The sequence below is a fragment of the Dipodomys ordii genome, unplaced genomic scaffold, assembly GCF_000151885.1.
Source record: "Dipodomys ordii isolate 6190 unplaced genomic scaffold, Dord_2.0 Scaffold54, whole genome shotgun sequence".
Taxonomy (NCBI): domain Eukaryota; kingdom Metazoa; phylum Chordata; class Mammalia; order Rodentia; family Heteromyidae; genus Dipodomys; species Dipodomys ordii.
In genome coordinates, this window is record NW_012267270.1 from 6231332 (window position 1) to 6247475 (window position 16144).

Consider the following 16144-nt stretch of genomic DNA (forward strand, 5'->3'; position numbering starts at 1 on the left):
CGTCCCGGGAGCTCGCTCCGAGCCGCGCTACCAGCCCCCGGCCGCGCCCGGGGAGGCGCTCGGCTGCTGGGCGGGATCGGGCGCCGTCTGTCAGTATTAGGCCGAAGGCGGGGCCGGGAGGCCTCGCCGGCCCCTTGCCCTGGTGGAGCCCAGGTCTCTGCGCCAGCGGGCGCGGCCCCGCGCTCGGGGGAGGAGGGGAGGGCTCGGCTGCCCGGTCCCCATTGGTATTCCTTGGCCTCTCGGAGGCCCCGGGCGCGGGAGGCGGGGAGGCGGGGAGGCGGGCGGCCCTGCTGTGGGGCGGAAGCGCTGAGCCAACCGCGGGCGGAGCGAGCGAGGCCGGGCCAGGGCCAGCTGTGCCAGCCTCCTGGGCCACTGTCACGCCCGCCCAGGCAGAGATCGTGTAGCGGAGAGGGATTAGCACTTTTTTTTCCTTTGCTCCTCTCCTGCCCGGAAGGGCCCCCCCCCCATTTACCCCTAAGCGGAGCTAGGAGCCCCTGGTCCGGCCCGGGACACTGGCGGTCCCGGCAGTTGGCCTAGAATCCCGCCTCCTCCCCAGGCCGCTTACGTCCTTGGTGGATGCGGGGTGGATGGCCACGTTCTCTGCTCCCAGGGCCTGGGCCGAGCCTTGGCCTCCCCTTCTCTTTCCAGGCTCTGTGGGGGTGGGGAAGCCGCCCCCCCGCAGCCCCTGAGATCTCCCAGGCAGGTCCGAGAGGGATGTGTAGATTCATTCTCCCGTGGAGAACTGGCGGCCCCGAGATCAGGCCCGATTTTTGCTCTTTGTATTTTATTTTGAAACTGTATTTAATGCTTTTATATGAAAGGGGGAGGGGCGGGGAGAGAGCTGACCCAATCACCCTCATGTGCAAAATGTCTTATTTATTATGCGTGTATCAGAGATAAGCTGTGAGGTGGTGGAGGAAGGACCGGAAAGAATGGAGGACAGACATGCAGGGATGGGAGGACACAAAACCTCCTCTCCTCTCCTGGCCCCAGGGTCTGCTCTTCATCAAGAGAAGCCATTGGGGGAACAGGGCCCTCAGTTTAGAGTCAGGTGGAGAGGTGAGGGGAGCGAACCCGCTGCCCTGCCACTTGGGGCCGGTGCTGCTGCCTTGGTGGGTGAGAACAATGCCTAAGGCCTTCCCTGCCTCTTCCTCCCTCAGGCCAGAACCCAAGGTTCAAGTGCCTCAGGCCCAGTCTCCTTGACTCCTGATTGGGAGTTGGATTTTATACCACGGATTTTGTATCATTTTTATATACTTCTAAATTGTCTGAGTGGGAAGACACCCTGGAGATCACTAGTAGTACCATACCTCCTCCATCACTAGGAAACTTCTCAAGGCCAGAAACGGAGATTGATTACAGCCAACTAGAACAGGACAAAAACTAGCATAAAAATGTCAACTTCCAGTTCATTGATTTTTGCACTATACCACACTGCCTCCTAGTCTCTGGGAAATTATTGAGATTTCTCTTATGTGTTCGTTCTGCCAAGGGGTGGCATGTGTTGGGCATTGCAGGCCATCACTGTGCATCTGTAACTTGTGAGCATGGAAAGACTTGACTTCCTCGGAATGAGGATGCTGGGCTCTTTGGGGCAGCCCTTGCCACGGGGCCTCAGTTGCAAAGGAGCCGTAACTGCTTTATCTGTGATGCCCAAGATCTCCCAGCAGGCAGAACTCTGGCTTTGCATTCTTTACTTTTGAGGCCATCAGGAGTTCAGGACCCGGCATTCAATGGACTGAAGATGAACTTCCAGTGAGTTTTCACCTTTCAGGGTTTCTAAGACAGTATTAAAATAACGAGGACAGAGATTATGAATGGTACCCAAATGGGCACTAGTATTCTTTTACTTTCTTTCATGCATATTCTCAAACCCAGAATGAGTGTTCCACTCCCTCCCCACCCCCACCTGAAGTTCAGGTTAAGTGGGACAGAGCAGGTTAGGAATGATTCTACCTTTTGGTAGGACAGGAAGCACTGTCTTCATGGAGACAGCTCAAGCACTTCAGTGGCCTACAGTGTGGACCAGCAGCAGCAGTCTTAGGAACTTGCTAAATGTAAACATTCCTAGACCCATATACATTTAGGTTTCCAGAATTAGTGTTGGGATGGGGCCAGCCATGCATTTTGAAGCCCCCAAGGGTCCTGATGCAGCAGCGGACCCCAGCCAAGGTCTGCTATCACTGTGGGGATTCCCATGGTGACCAGTCCTCATCCCTGCCCATGCCTCCTAGTCTCAGATCGTCATTAACAGGTGAAGTTTCTTCATGATTCTTTTTTTTTTTTTGTTAATGGTATGCTTGCTATTATGGCCAATATGTAAATGTTACTATGAATACATATTTATATACCATGTTACTTAGTGACATTATTCAAACATTTGTATGCGTATTTGTGAAGTTGTATGCATTCAGTCATTAAAAAATATTTCAGCCTAAGTTTTCTAAGAGGTATGTTGAATAAAATTTTAAACTTCAGATCAAGTCCCAGCAGCCTTCATGGGGGCGGGGTAGGAGTAATTCAGAGGAAGGGATCTTGGAGCAGAGACCTGGTGCATGTGATCAAATCTGAATTTCAGCATTTGTGGCTGTGGCTGCAGGTGATGGAAGGTAGATAGGCTGCTTCACATTGCAAGCCGGGAACCTCAGGGTTGATGGGTTGCCCAGGACCTTCCCATGCTCCTGCAAGGACCCCTTCTTGGGGTGTGTCTCAGTTCCTGCACAGCTGTGCCTTATGCTATGGAAATCCCACGGTCTTAACTGTTTTTTTTTTGGTGGTGGCGGCAGTCCTGGGGCTTGAACTCAAGGCCTGGACACTGTCCCTGAGCTTCTTTTGCTCAAGACTAGCGGCTCTACCACTTGAGCCACAGCACCACTTCTGGCCTTTTGTTTCTGTGGTACTGAGGAATTAAGCCCCAGGCTTCATGCATGCTAGGCAAACACTCTACCACTAAGCCACATTCCCCAGCCATACTTTTTTTTTTTTTTTGTCAGTCATGGGGCTTGAACTCTGGGCTTGGGCCTTGTACCTGCGCTCTTCAGCTCAAGGCAAGCACTCTTCCGCTTGAGCCACAGTACTACTTCTGGCTTTCTAGTGGTTTATTGGAGATAAGAGTCTCACAGGGGGCTGGGAAGGTGGCTCAGTGGTACAATACTTGCCTTGCATGCCTGAGGCCCTGGGTTCAATTCCTCAGCACCACATAAACAGAAAAAAAAAGCTGGAAGTGGTGCTGTGGCTCAAGTGGTAAGAGTGCTAGCCTTGAGCTGAGGAGGAGTTGAGGGACGGCGCCCAGGCCCAGAATTCAGGCTCCACAACCAGACCCCCCCCCCAAAAAAAAAGGCTCACGGACTTTCCTGCCCGGGCTGGCTTTGAGCCTAGATCCTTAGATCTCAGCCTCCTGAGTAGCTAGGATTACAGGCATGAGCCACTGGTGCCTGGCTCAGCCATGCATTTTGTTTTTGAAAGTCCCCAAGTAGACCAAGGGTCAGAAAACCTTGTCTGGTTCTTACTTTACCCATACTATGTAGAAAGAATAAAGTTAGCAGAACGATACCACAGTCATTGCGTTCTTTATTTAATTAATACCACATCAATTTGCAATTTTACAGGAACCAGGATTCAAGCTCCTTGGGTGCTACTGTATTTTTTATGTTGCACGCACAGACACGTACACAGTTTCATTAGTAATTTTTTCATCTATAGATTTTTCTTTAAAAAAAAAAGATCCTGGCACACATTAAAAAAAAATCCAATTATTTAAACACAGCAGCAACACAAAAGAAAAGAGCCAGACGCGGAGGCTTCCAGTGCAGAAAGGGGCCCGTTGGTGGAGATGCCTGTGACTGTCAATGTGCTGACCTCGTAAGACAAAGGACGTGGATGACAAAGTGAGTTTAAAAATTAGAAGGGAAGAGGAAAATAGAGAAAAGAAAATGGAGAAAGGTTACAGCCTCTTTTACCTATCTAAATGCAAGTAATTTTCCAGAGTAGAAATAAAGTTCCTCTCCCTACTTGTAAGAAGGTGCATGAAACACCACAACTTGTACTTCAAAGTTGCCAGCTCACATTCCTCCTTGAGGGGTGGGACTCATCTCTGCTTGCTTTCCCAATGATTGGATTCCCACCCACTTCATGTAGACTTGGACTTGGAGATTCCTTATCACTCACTCTCCAGCAACTGCACACAGCCCATCAATACAATGTGGCCCTGCTTACTCGAGCTTACCTAAAGTGCTCTCCACAGAAGCACCCTGGGCCACAACCAGGTGTTGAGCCAGTTTACCTGTCTTAAACACAGCCACAAGCCAGCCTCCAAGCAGCTCAACTCCACATAAGCCACGAGACACATTTAGCTTCACCACAGGTGGTGTAGCCTCTCAAGCTAGTGCAGCCTGGGTCCGCAGGCTAAATGGATGAGTGCAGGTTAAAGATGCAGCATGTGAAGAGAAGATAAAGAAAATGGGCCTCTGTATTTCTGGAGTTCACCTCTTGAGGACGTTCCCTCCCCCCCACAGACAGGTGTAGGATTACAATTACTCAATTACTGAGGAGCCCACATGCAGGTTATGTTTTCTCTAACAAGTTTGCAGCAGTGTACAGCAGTTACAGACATTTATTTCATAATAAAAGTACAACCATATTTATTAAACTTGAGGTAAGGTGGGCAGGAAGAGGGGAAGCACATTCTGGAATGAATTCCCAAACCAATGCTCAAACTGGTGTCCAAGAGAGCTGGGTAGGACATGACCCTCCAGCCTGCAGAGCCCTTGCTTACTTCCTTTGCTAGCATGGGTGGCGGAGGGCTGGCAGCCAGGCGTGCTCCCGCCACACCCTCTCCATCCCACCCTCCGTTCCCACTCTCCTTTCTTGGATGGTGTTCTGAGCACTAGGAATCACCTCTATAAGTTACTCGATTCAAAGAGGAATATTAGGAATAGCTGCTTATGGTGCGGGGCAGGAGGTGGAATTAGAGGAAGGAATCCCACTTCTGCCCCAAACAATTTCTTCTTCACAAGTTACTCATTATTTAACTTAAAAATATAGGGATAAAAGTATAATGGGAGCTGGGTGAGACTTGCCCTTGAATACGGAGAGTGGACCCGACATGTGTTCAACCACTCGCCTTCTTCAGTGCCTTCCCCCAGGTAAGAGCTCCACCACCACTAGGGACTGACCCTACCAATTTGATTCTTTATTCTTTTGGGTTCTTAGAGCAGTTTTTTTTTTTTTTCCTTCAGTCCAACACTTCTTGTGCTTGATACTGAGAGGGTAAGGGGGAAGGAGAGGAGAAAACACCAAATTAAAAAAAGCTTGGAATGCAGGCTCAAGCCGACACTGAGCATGTGCCTTCACGGTACAAGTAACAACATTATTTTATAACTATTAAATGGTGTTTTAGTAACTGTTGTGTTTCTGGTTTCCATATGCTTATTCTGCCTTTTTTTTGGCGATTCCAGGGACTTTTGCTTGGATCCTATTGGGGGAAAAAAAAAAAAGGTGAGTAAAGGTATGAGGAACAATTGCTAGGTTTTAAATTTCACAGTAATGCCAGCAGTCCATCATGGACTGCTTAAATCACATGGAACACATTCCTGTTTTCACAAGGATGGGTGAAGACAGGCAGAGGCAAGGGTATGAGCTGTTCTGTTCTATGCCTGGCACAAGCCCAGGGTCCACAAAGCCCACCTCACCTGCCTGGTTCTCTCCTCTGCCAGAGCCTCTTGGCCCCTCACTGGGGTTCCAGAGAGGAATGAAGGTATCAGGCATAGTGCCTGCTGATGATGCAGGATGCCACAGCCCATTTCTCTGGCTCTGGCAGGCACAGAAAAATGAATGCCAGGTCCCTCACTAATACTAGAAAGGTCATTCAAACTCCCTCAGGATGTCAAGGCTACCTTCCACATCTAACAGCAGGTGATTCATGTCAACTAACACTAGTGATCAAGAAGACACCAAGTCCAAAACTGAGCTACGAGCATATTTTGCAAATTAATAGAAATAACCAGGCATCAGTGGCTCACACCTGTAATCCTAGCTACCCAGGAGGCTGAGATCTGAGAATCACGGTTCAAAGCCAGCCCAGGCAGGAAAGTCTGTGAGACTCTTATCTCCAATAAACCACTAGAAAACTGGAAGTGGTGCTGTGACTCAAGCAGTAGAGTGCTTGCCTTGAAATGAAGAACGCAGGGACAGCGCCCTGGCCCAGAGTTTCAAGCCTCCCTGCGACCAACAAAAAAGTCAAAAAAATTTTTTTTCTTTTTCAGCATGAAAATTACTTACCTTTGGCTTTAGCATTTTCTGTGGGGGTTTAAAATAATTGGAGGGGAAAAGAAATCACATGAAAATAGTGATGAAAATGGCCTGAGTATACATACTTTTCAACAATGGACTTGGTCTGATCCCGGACAATGCCAACGTAGTGATCAATCTGTGTCTGTAAGGAAGAAAAGAAGACTCAGTTGTGGCCATACACAGATGTGGCCATACACCGAAGGCACTTTCCTTTATGTAGTTTACCCATTTTTAAAAAATTATAAATATGCTGGAAAATGAAAAAACAAAGCCTAGTTTTTCAAAGTATTGTATCAACTTCTGATTTTAGACTTAATCTTTTGCAGAGCTAAGCCTTACTTAGAGACCCTGATGTACAGAGTTTTCTGAATACTAATCTGTATTCTGTAGTTTTGTTATAGCTCCTGGTTAAGTCTTTTTTTTTTTTTTTTTTTTGTCGGTCGTGGGGCTTGAACTTTGGGCCTGGGCGCTGTCCTTCAGCTCTTCAGCTCAAGGCGAGTGCTCTACCACTTGAGCTACAGCGCCACTTCTGGTTTTCTGGTGGTTTATTGGAGATAGGAGTCTCACGGTCTCTCCTGCCCCGGCTGGCTTTGAACCGAGATCCTCAGATCTCAGCCTCCTGAGTAGCTAGGATTACAGGCGTGAGCCACCAGCGCCCGGCTCCTGGTTAAGTCTTTAATAGCAGAAGAACTAGAGATCTGTGATGTTTGCTTAATCCACATAGAGAGTATACTGCACACACCACCCCACTGACCATTTCCTTCCCAGCCCACAGTTTAAGCTTTTATTTAGGCACTTAACTTTTATTCATTAAGCATTTTTGAACTTTTACTGGAACAGATCATACATATGGTAAAAAGCCAAAATGCATATAAGGCATCAAGTATCTCTTTCCTCCTTGCATCTGTTCTATATATCTAATTTCTCTTGCTGGAGGAAACCAGTCACTACATTCTTACAGGCACTTGACTCAAAATGAACTAAACTAGTCAAACTAGCCAGCACATCTGATTGGAAACAAATAGCTTACCTTGTACTTCTCATACACAATTGGGACACTGAACACCAGCAGATCGGCTGGAAGACAGAAGGAAGAGACAAGAAAAGAGCAAGTGTGAGACCAAGTCTCAAGATTCAAGAAGTGCAATTTTGTCCTCATGAAGCAGATTTTCCTTAAAAATGAGGAATCCTGGCTAACAGTCTCAACAAAGGACAATTAGGGTAGTCTAACAACCCAAAGACCTCTTCTGGTACACAGGCTGCATTCGTTGTACCACATACACCCCTTTCCAAATAAAAAAAAAAAATGGTTTCTCAAAGTAAGTTTCCTGTATTCAACCTACACAACTCTCCCTTGCAGCTGTCTGGTTCCTCCGTGTCCAGAGCACATCCCTGATGGCTGCCAAGTGAGGAGAACCATGCTGGGCATCTCTATACTTTTACTCAAGAAGCTGGGACACTTTCCTTACCACCGTACCAAGAATCAGAAGGGTGATTCCATTAAAAACCGCACCCACATAGGTCATCAGCCACATGAAGACGGCGAGCTGTGAAGGAGAACAAGCAGGAATCAAAGTAATGCAGACTTCAGGTCACTGATACTATAAATGGGTGATGAACATTCCCACTTGAACTATATATGTCAGGGTGAAGAGAATTCTGCCCACCTCTTAGGTCCAAAGATGGACTAGTAAGTGCACAGATAAAACCCTAACACAGTGTTGTCACTCTGAACCATACTCCACGTCAGACTCACCCCCAAAAGCTACAGAAACAACTAACCTTCAAGGAGTCAACCAGATCTTCCACGAGAAAGAGACGAATGATGAACTTCAGGGCCTTGTTGACGTGCACCATGGCTGCATTCATGTAGTTGTGGAAAGCTTCTGAGGACAGGGTAATGTCCAAGTCCAGGTACGCTCTTCCAGAGGAAGAAACAACAGTCACACATGTCACACAGGAGGAAAGATTCTGTCAGCACAAGGATGAAACTGGGCCCTGAATGCATTTTAGGAATTTATAGGGGAATTTTTTTTATGATCATGTAATGGGCAGAGGCAAAGATGCCAGGTGGCTGCAAAGTATAGGATTGTCACAAGAAAAAATTGTCTTATAGTCCTACATAATTAAATTTTTTTTTACCCAGTCCTGGGACTTGAACTCAGGGCCGGGGTGCTGTCCTTGAGCTTTTTCTGATAGCTTATTGGAGGAAGAGTCTCACAAACTTCTTTGCCTGGGCTTCAAACCACATGACCCTCAAATCTCAGTCCCCTGAGTACCTAGGATTATAGTTGTGAGTCATTGGTGTCTGGCTCCTGCATAACTTTTATTCCATTGTTGTATATATGTATGTATGTATATGTATGTTATATACTTATTTGTATTTATTTATTTATTTTACCCAGTCCTGGGGCTTGAACTCAGGGCCTAGACACTGTCCCTGAGCTTCTTTTTACTCAAGGCTAGAACTCTACCACTTTGAGCCACAGCTCCATTTCTGGCTTTTTGGTCATCAACTGGAGATTTAGAGTCTTACAGACACTTTCCTGCCTGGGCTGGCTTTGAACCGCGATCCTCAGATCTCAGCCTCCTGAGTAGCTAGGATGACAGTCAGCCACTGGTGACTGGCTCCCAACAATTTTTAACAGTCCTGAATCTCTATCTTTTGGTGGTAATGAGGCTTGAATTCAGGACTTTTAGCTTGTTAGGCAGTTTCTCTACCATTTCAGCCATGCCCTGAGCCCTTTTTTGGCTTTAGTTATTTTTTTAGTTAAGGTCTCAAAATTCTTTCCCTGGGTCTGGTCTAAGACTGAGATCCTCTTGCCTATGGCGTCTTTAGTATCTGGGAATCAGAGACATATAGCACTCATGCCTGTTTACCTGGGCTGGCTTTGAACCACAATCACCCAGATATCTGTCTCCTGGCTTGATGGGATTAAAAGTATGCGACAGCCTCAATTTGCCCTTATTCTGATTTTCTTTTTTCCCTTTGTGCTAGTAGTAGGACTTGAACTCAGGGCCTGGCACTGTCCTTAAGCTTTTGTGTCCAGCACATTATGAATTTTCTCAAGTCATATTTTGTTCATACTACAACTTTTCTTTTTTGGTGGTATTGGGTATTAAACCTAGGGCCTCATGAATGCTAGGCAAGCACTCTTATCATCAAACCAGTCCATAATTTGCATAAAATTTTAAGCTACATATGATTTTAACTGTTTTATTTCACCAAGAGAAAGAATAGCTCCAGCCTGACAGCCAGAGCCTGTTCTATTGCAAGCCTGAGAGGATCACAAGAAACATAAAAAAATTTAAGAATTCTGGCTGGGAATGTGACTCAGTGGCAAAGTGCTTTATTAGCATGCATGAAGGCCTGGGTTCGATTCTTCAGCACCACATACACAGAAAGTGGAAGTGGCGCTGTGGCTCAAGTGGTAGAGTGCTAGCCTCGAGAAAAAGAAGCTCAGGGACAGCGCCCAGGCCCTGAGTTCAAGACCCAGGACTGCCCCCCAACCCCCCCCCCCCGCCAAATAAATAAAAATAAGTAAAATAAAATTAAGAACCCTGGCATTTATTAACCCACTAAGTGTGGGTTAAAAATGTTAAGAGTAAAAATGTGAAGAAAGCATTTGTTAAAGTTACATTATAATCAGAAAAAATAGAAATCAGACCCTAGAGTGTATGACCTCATTTATTAAGATTTGCCTCTGGGGAAGAAGGATTAAAGACAATGAATATGGTCAAAGTAGACTGTGACTATAAAAACTGAACAATAGGGGCTGGGAAGGTGGCTCAGTGGTAGAGCGCTTGCCTTGCATGCATGAGGCCCAGGGGTTTGATTCCTCAGCACCACATAAGCAAAAAGAAAAAAGCCGGAAGTGGCGCTGTGGCTCAAGTGGTAGAGCGCTAGCCTTGAGCTGAAGAGCTGAGGGACAGCGCCCAGGCCCAGAGTTCAGGCCCCACGATCGGACCCAAAAAACAACAACAACAACAAAACCGGAACAATAAAACCTGTTGATACTATTTTGGGAAGGAGGCAGGGACAGTAACAGAGGGGGTGATATTGATTAGAATAACTATGTGGACATGTAACAATACCTCTCCCCACCCCTGGCATAATTAATATAAACTAAGAAAAAAAACCCCTCTGAGATTATGAAAACTAAATGACAGCTAAGAAGGAAATCAGAAATAAAGCTAAGAGAAAACACAGAGTACGGCCCCCATGCCAGGATTTCAAAGCCACTTCCAGCGCTGGGAGCGTGGGTCAGCAGTACAGGTGCAGGGCTAACGAGCACAGGCTCTCGGTTCACATGCTATTATTGCCCCCAAATGCAGCTTCAACATGAACATGGCTGTCTGACTAGGTGCTCTGGGTATGTGGTGTCCTCTCCCCACCCAGGGTTCACAGTGTGAGCCTCTAGTTTGTTGAAAAGTTCTCAGATCCTAACCTGGCCACTTCTTAGGGTGACTGACTGTAAAGTCTGTATGGGCTGGTTTGTATCATCATTTTTTTTTTTTGTCATTCATGGGGCTTGAACTTGGGGCCTGGGCATTGTCCCTGAGCTCTTTTGTTCAAGCCTAGGGCTCTACCACTTTGAACCACAGCTTCACTTCTTATTTTCTTGTGGTTAACTGGAGCGAAGAGTCTCATGACCTTTCCTGCCTGAGCTGGCTTTGAACTGTGGTACTCAGATCTCAGCCTCCTGAGTAGCTGGGATTACAGGTGTGAGCCATCTGTGCCTGGCTAGGGCTGATTATTATTTTTTTTTAGAGCTGATCAGACCCAGAAAACCCTTTCAACTAAAATGTAGACTATCATTTTAACTTACTTGAATGGATGGCCTTCTTCTGACTTCTGCACAGCTTGGATGACAGATTTGTAGACTCTGAAGCTGATGGTGACAGAAAGAAGGGCCAGGATGAGGTAAGAAACCACACTGATGACACTGAAAGCTGCCAGGGAGAGCAGCGTGATCAGCGTGGCGCCGAAGACAAAGCCAGTCTTCTTCACGTCTCTCCAGAAAATCAGATCGTGCACTGCCAAGAGAGGGGAGGGGAGTGTAAGGTATAGAAGCCAAAACTGCTCTCTATTGTGTCTTGCATGCACCCCACTAGCACAGACATGGCTACAACCCATTTCAAGAGTATCTGATACTTAAAGAGTTTATTTTGGCTACTGAAGTCCACATAGGTAAATTGTCTTTGGCAGAAAGGATGACAGCTGACAATACAATATCTTTGTAACTGCTGACTAAAACTTTACAATCAAATCAAGGACAATGGCTTATGTCTGAAGCCCCAGCATTGTGGAAGCACAGGCTGGAGGATCCCAAGAGTTATAGGCTGGCCTGAAAAACAGAACTGTATTTTTTCCAAGTGAAAGTAATTTTTTTTTTTTTTTTTTTGCCAGTCCTGGTGCTCCGGGCCTCGGCACTTTCCCTGAGCTTCTTTTGCTCAAGGTTAGCACTCTACCACTTGAGCCACAGAGCCAACTTCTGGCATTTTCTGTTTATGTGATACTGCGGAATCGAATCTAGGGCTTCATGCATGCTAGGCAAGTACTCTACCACTAAGCCACATTTCCAACTCCTGAAAGTAAATCTTTAGCTCCCATTTCCTGCATGGAGAACAGGAACTATTTTTCTTGTTTTTCCATTTCTCATTTAATCTCATTTTGCAAAAATAAATTCTTGCTAAATTAAAAAAAAAGTGAAAGTACAGAAGGGTTATAAATTGATTTAGACTATAAAACCAAAGCTAACTGGAAATGTACAAAATGGAACGAGGGCAAAGAAAGTAGCAATAACTGCCTCAACAACTGGATGGCATATGTTGGTAAGTACTTCCAATCTAGACACAAAATGTGCATTTCAACTTCTAAAGACCAACACTTAACACTTGTCGCTCCAGTAAGACTCTCCCTCTACTCTGCTCACAAAAAAGAGCAAGGTACTGGTGGCTTATACCCGTAAACCTAGCTTCTAAGGAGGCTGAGATCTTTGCACTGCAGTTCGGAACCAGGCTGGGTAGGAAAGTCTGATACTCTTATCTCAAATTAACTACCAAAGCTTCAGGACAGGCTCACATAAAGAGCAAGGCTCTGAGTTGGAGAGACAAAGTTTGAGAACTAGGTGCTGGGGGCTCATGCCTGTAATCCTAGCTAACTCGGAAGCTGAGATCTGTTCATTACAGTGGGAAGCCAGCTCGGGTTAGAAAAGTTCCCCTCAGATTCCCATCTCCAATTAACCACTCAAAAACCAGAATTGACTGGGGGGCCAGTGGCTCATGCCTATAATCCTAGCTACTCAGGAGGCTAAGATCTGAAGACAGCGGTTCAAATCCAGCCAGGGCAGGAAAGTCCCTGAGACTCTTATCTCCAATAAACCCCATAGTGGTGCTGTGGCTCAAGCGGTAGAGCACTCGCCTTGAGTTCAGGGACAGTGCCCAGGCCCACAGTTCAAGCCCCACGACCAACCAGGAAAAAAAAAAAAGACAAAGAACAAAACAAAACAAAACAACCCAGAAGTGGAACTGTAGTTCAAAATGGTAGATTGCTAGCCTTGAACAAAAGAGCTCAGGGACTGAGCCCAGGCCCTAAGTTCAAGCCCCACAACTGAAGTGGGGAAGGAAAGTAGAGTGTGAATCCTGGTAATTTCTTTTTTTTTTTTTTTCTTTTTTTTGGGTCCAGTCATGGGGTCTGAACTCTGGGCCTGGGCGCTGTCCCTCAGCTCTTCAGCTCAAGGCTAGTGCTCTACCACTTGAGCCACAGCGCCACTTCCGGCTTTTTTCTTTTTGCTTATGTGGTGCTGAGGAATCAAACCCAAGGCCTCAGGCATGCAAGGCAAGCGCTCTACCACTGAGCCACCTTCCCAGCCCCAATCCTGGTAATTACTAAGCACCTTACTTTAACCTTTCTAAAAGCATCCATATTTTCACCTTTATGAAGCAAAGATGTTTCTAGGACTACATAAAGCTAATACAGGGAGGTACACTGTAGACATTCAAATTTTAGTTGTACTCAAAATATGGTTAGCCTAAAAGACTGTGATTTTGGATAAAGTGAATTTGAAACTGATCCCAACTGACCAGATGGCACCCAGTTCTTCCCCACGGTCATCTGTAATACTCTCCTCTGGACCCAATCCTAAAACCAGATTTTGCCAAAATCTAAAAGAAAACACTAAAAATATGCTGAATGTATAGAGGAAATAACTGCTGGTTCAGAAGCAGCATTCTGATTCCCAGTGGAAAACTAAGCATTGTTGCAAAAGTGAAGGACAAGTGGAAGGAACTCAGACTCACCTGACTGAACAAGAAAACCAAACAGAGCCTACTAGAGAATAAGTGCTAAGTAGGAGTCAGGGCTGGAGTTCATATGCTACAAGAGGAACTAAGTGTCACCGACAGAGAAACAAACAGATGCCACAAGCCTCAGGATGGAATGCATGGAAGAGAGTGTTGTATCTATGGTATTCCTGCCTCAAATACAACCTGATTCTAAAGAGAAGACACCATGCAAAGTCAACAAGACCTATTTCTAATACTATCAATGGCGAGACATGTCAGTGCATAAATGCCAAGTGTGATCTTGGACTAGACTGCAAATAGGGGTAAAAATCATTAAAGACACCATTGGGCTGAAAGTGGTAGCCCATTCCTATAATCTAAAGCCTTAGGAGGCTAAGGCTGTAAGAGTTCAAAGCCAGACTGGGCTACACATAGCAAGATCCTCCTCAAAAAACAAAAACAAGGCAAAACAAACAAAAAAGCAACCAATCATCTAACCAACCAAATCTTCATGCTGCACAAATGACAAAATCCGAATGTGAATAGACTAGAGTTTTTGTTGTTTTGTTTTTGTCGGTTGTAGGGCTTGAACTCTGAGCCTCAGCGCTGTCCCTCAGCTCTTCAGCTCAAGGCGAGTGCTCTACCGCTTGAGTGACAGCGCCAATTCCAGTTTTCTAGTGGTTTGTTGGAGATAAGAGTTTCACGGACTTACCTGCCAGGGCTGGCTTTGATAGGAGATCCTCAGATCTCAGCCTCCTGAGTAACTAGGATTACAGGCATGAGCACTGGTACCCGGCCTGCACTTGGTTTTATGCGATTAAAGAAGGGCTGGGAATGTGGCTTAATGGTAGAGTACTTGCCAAGCATGGATGAAGCCCTGGGTTCCATTCCTCAGTACTACATAAACAGAAAAAGCCAGAAGTGGTTCTGTGGCTTGAGTGGTATGCTAGCCTTGAGCAAAAGAAGCTCAGGACAGTGTCCAGGCCCCAGGACAAAAAAAAAAAAAAAAAAAGTTAAAGCCAGAAACCAGTAGCTCATACCAATAATCCTAACTACTCAGGAGCCCGAGATCTGAGGATCATGGTTCAAAGTCTCTTACCTCTAATTAATCACTCAAAAACCCAAAGTGGAGCTGAGGCTGAAAGTGGTAGAGCAAAAGAGCTCAGGGACAGCACCCAGGCCCTGAGTTCAAGCCCCTCAACTGACCAAAAAAAAAAAAAAGGAAAAGAAAAGGTTCCTATTTCAAGGAATATGTATCAACTATCAATGGTTCAGGGAAAAAACATGTATGTGGACAGAGAAGGAGGGAACACCAAAGCACATACAACCAAATGTTAACAGTGAACAAGAACAAGCCAAGTCATGTGAAAGTTTCTTGCCCTATGCCCTTAGTTTTTAAGTCTTAAATATCTGAGGTGTGTGTGTGTGTATGAAGCAAGCTAGAGGACAAGGCTAAGGCCTACACAGAAAGGAACTTTATGCATCAGAGATGGAGAAGGGTGAACTATGTGAAAACAAATTAGAAATTTCATTAATGTGCAAGTTGTCCTCATGAACTCTACTGTCACCTGCTGGAAAACTATGACAATAGTCAAGCCTACAATGCTAACTCAAGTGCCTACAAGAGAGCAGTACACAACCTGCACCAAGAAGCGCCCCTCCCAGCTTTATTTATTTATTTTTTGGGTCCGGTCGTGGGGCCTGAACTCTGGGCCTGGGCGCTGTCCTTCAGCTCTTCAGCTCAAAGCTAGCGCTCTACCACTTGAGCCACAGCACCACTTCCGGCTTTTTTCTTTTTGCTTATGTGGTGCTGAAGAATCGAACCCAGGGCCTCAGGCATGCAAGGCAAGCGCTCTACCACTGAGCCACCTTCCCAGCCCCCCCTCCCAGCTTTAAACAGTGAAATTATCTATTTTCACCTGAAAGGGTACATACTGGTTGAAAGGGGGAGGAGTAGAGAAAGAGCTTGGGCAAAATGGCCCAATGCATCAAATCTTCAATCCTTGCTCAGAGGTTATTTCCTCCTCTGCTCATCCTACCTGACATCCCTTAAGCAGCCTTATTTCTTTTCACAGCACCAACCACTTTAGTGATATGTAAGAGGCTTCTCGTATCTCTAAGTGAATGTTCCACCATGGGCCTATCTGCCAAGATGGCCTAAGTACATCTTCCACTTCTGTCCGCACAGTGCTGCATGCACATGAATCAGCCCTGGGCAGGAGGGATGGAACAGCAGAGGAAGCACAAAGTAGCAAAGGAAGGAAATTGGCATGGAATGTGGAAACTTCTCCTTCTCTACTCCCTGGGGAAATGAGGAGGAAAAGAAAAGAAAAGAAAAAAAAAAAAGCAAGAAATGGGATAGTTGCCAAAAGTTTAAAATGTAAAACCACTACTTACTTTGTGTATGTGTGTGTGTGTGTATGTGTTGGTCCTGGGGCTTGAACTCTGGGCCTAGGCACTGTCCCTAAGCTCTTCAGCTTGAACCACTAAACAATATTGTAGTGTTAGTGTTTATTTGATAAGCACAAAATGATTACAAAAGATTGTATCCATAAATTTTTGTATT

The 16144-nt window shown here is 45.8% G+C and overlaps 2 protein-coding genes across 2 annotated transcripts in view; one reads left to right on the forward strand and one right to left on the reverse strand.

The window, feature by feature from the left end:
• The window catches only part of LOC105989100 (chromosome unknown open reading frame, human C11orf95), a 21323-nt gene extending 20120 nt beyond the window's left edge, over positions 1 to 1203 (forward strand). Inside the window, exon 6 of the mRNA XM_013020911.1 lies at positions 1161 to 1203. Coding sequence (XP_012876365.1) covers positions 1161 to 1203 — 43 coding nt within the window. The remainder of the gene's footprint in view (positions 1 to 1160) is intronic.
• A 2349-nt stretch (positions 1204 to 3552) lies between these two features.
• Positions 3553 to 16144, reverse strand: part of Rtn3 (reticulon 3) — a 53497-nt gene continuing 40905 nt past the window's right edge. The window contains exons 2-7 of the mRNA XM_013021142.1: positions 11121 to 11328; positions 8074 to 8212; positions 7769 to 7838; positions 7322 to 7368; positions 6375 to 6433; positions 3553 to 5473 (exon numbers count right to left, since the gene is read on the reverse strand). Of these exons, the coding sequence (XP_012876596.1) occupies positions 5428 to 5473; positions 6375 to 6433; positions 7322 to 7368; positions 7769 to 7838; positions 8074 to 8212; positions 11121 to 11328 (569 nt within the window). The 3' untranslated portion in view covers positions 3553 to 5427. The remainder of the gene's footprint in view (positions 5474 to 6374; positions 6434 to 7321; positions 7369 to 7768; positions 7839 to 8073; positions 8213 to 11120; positions 11329 to 16144) is intronic.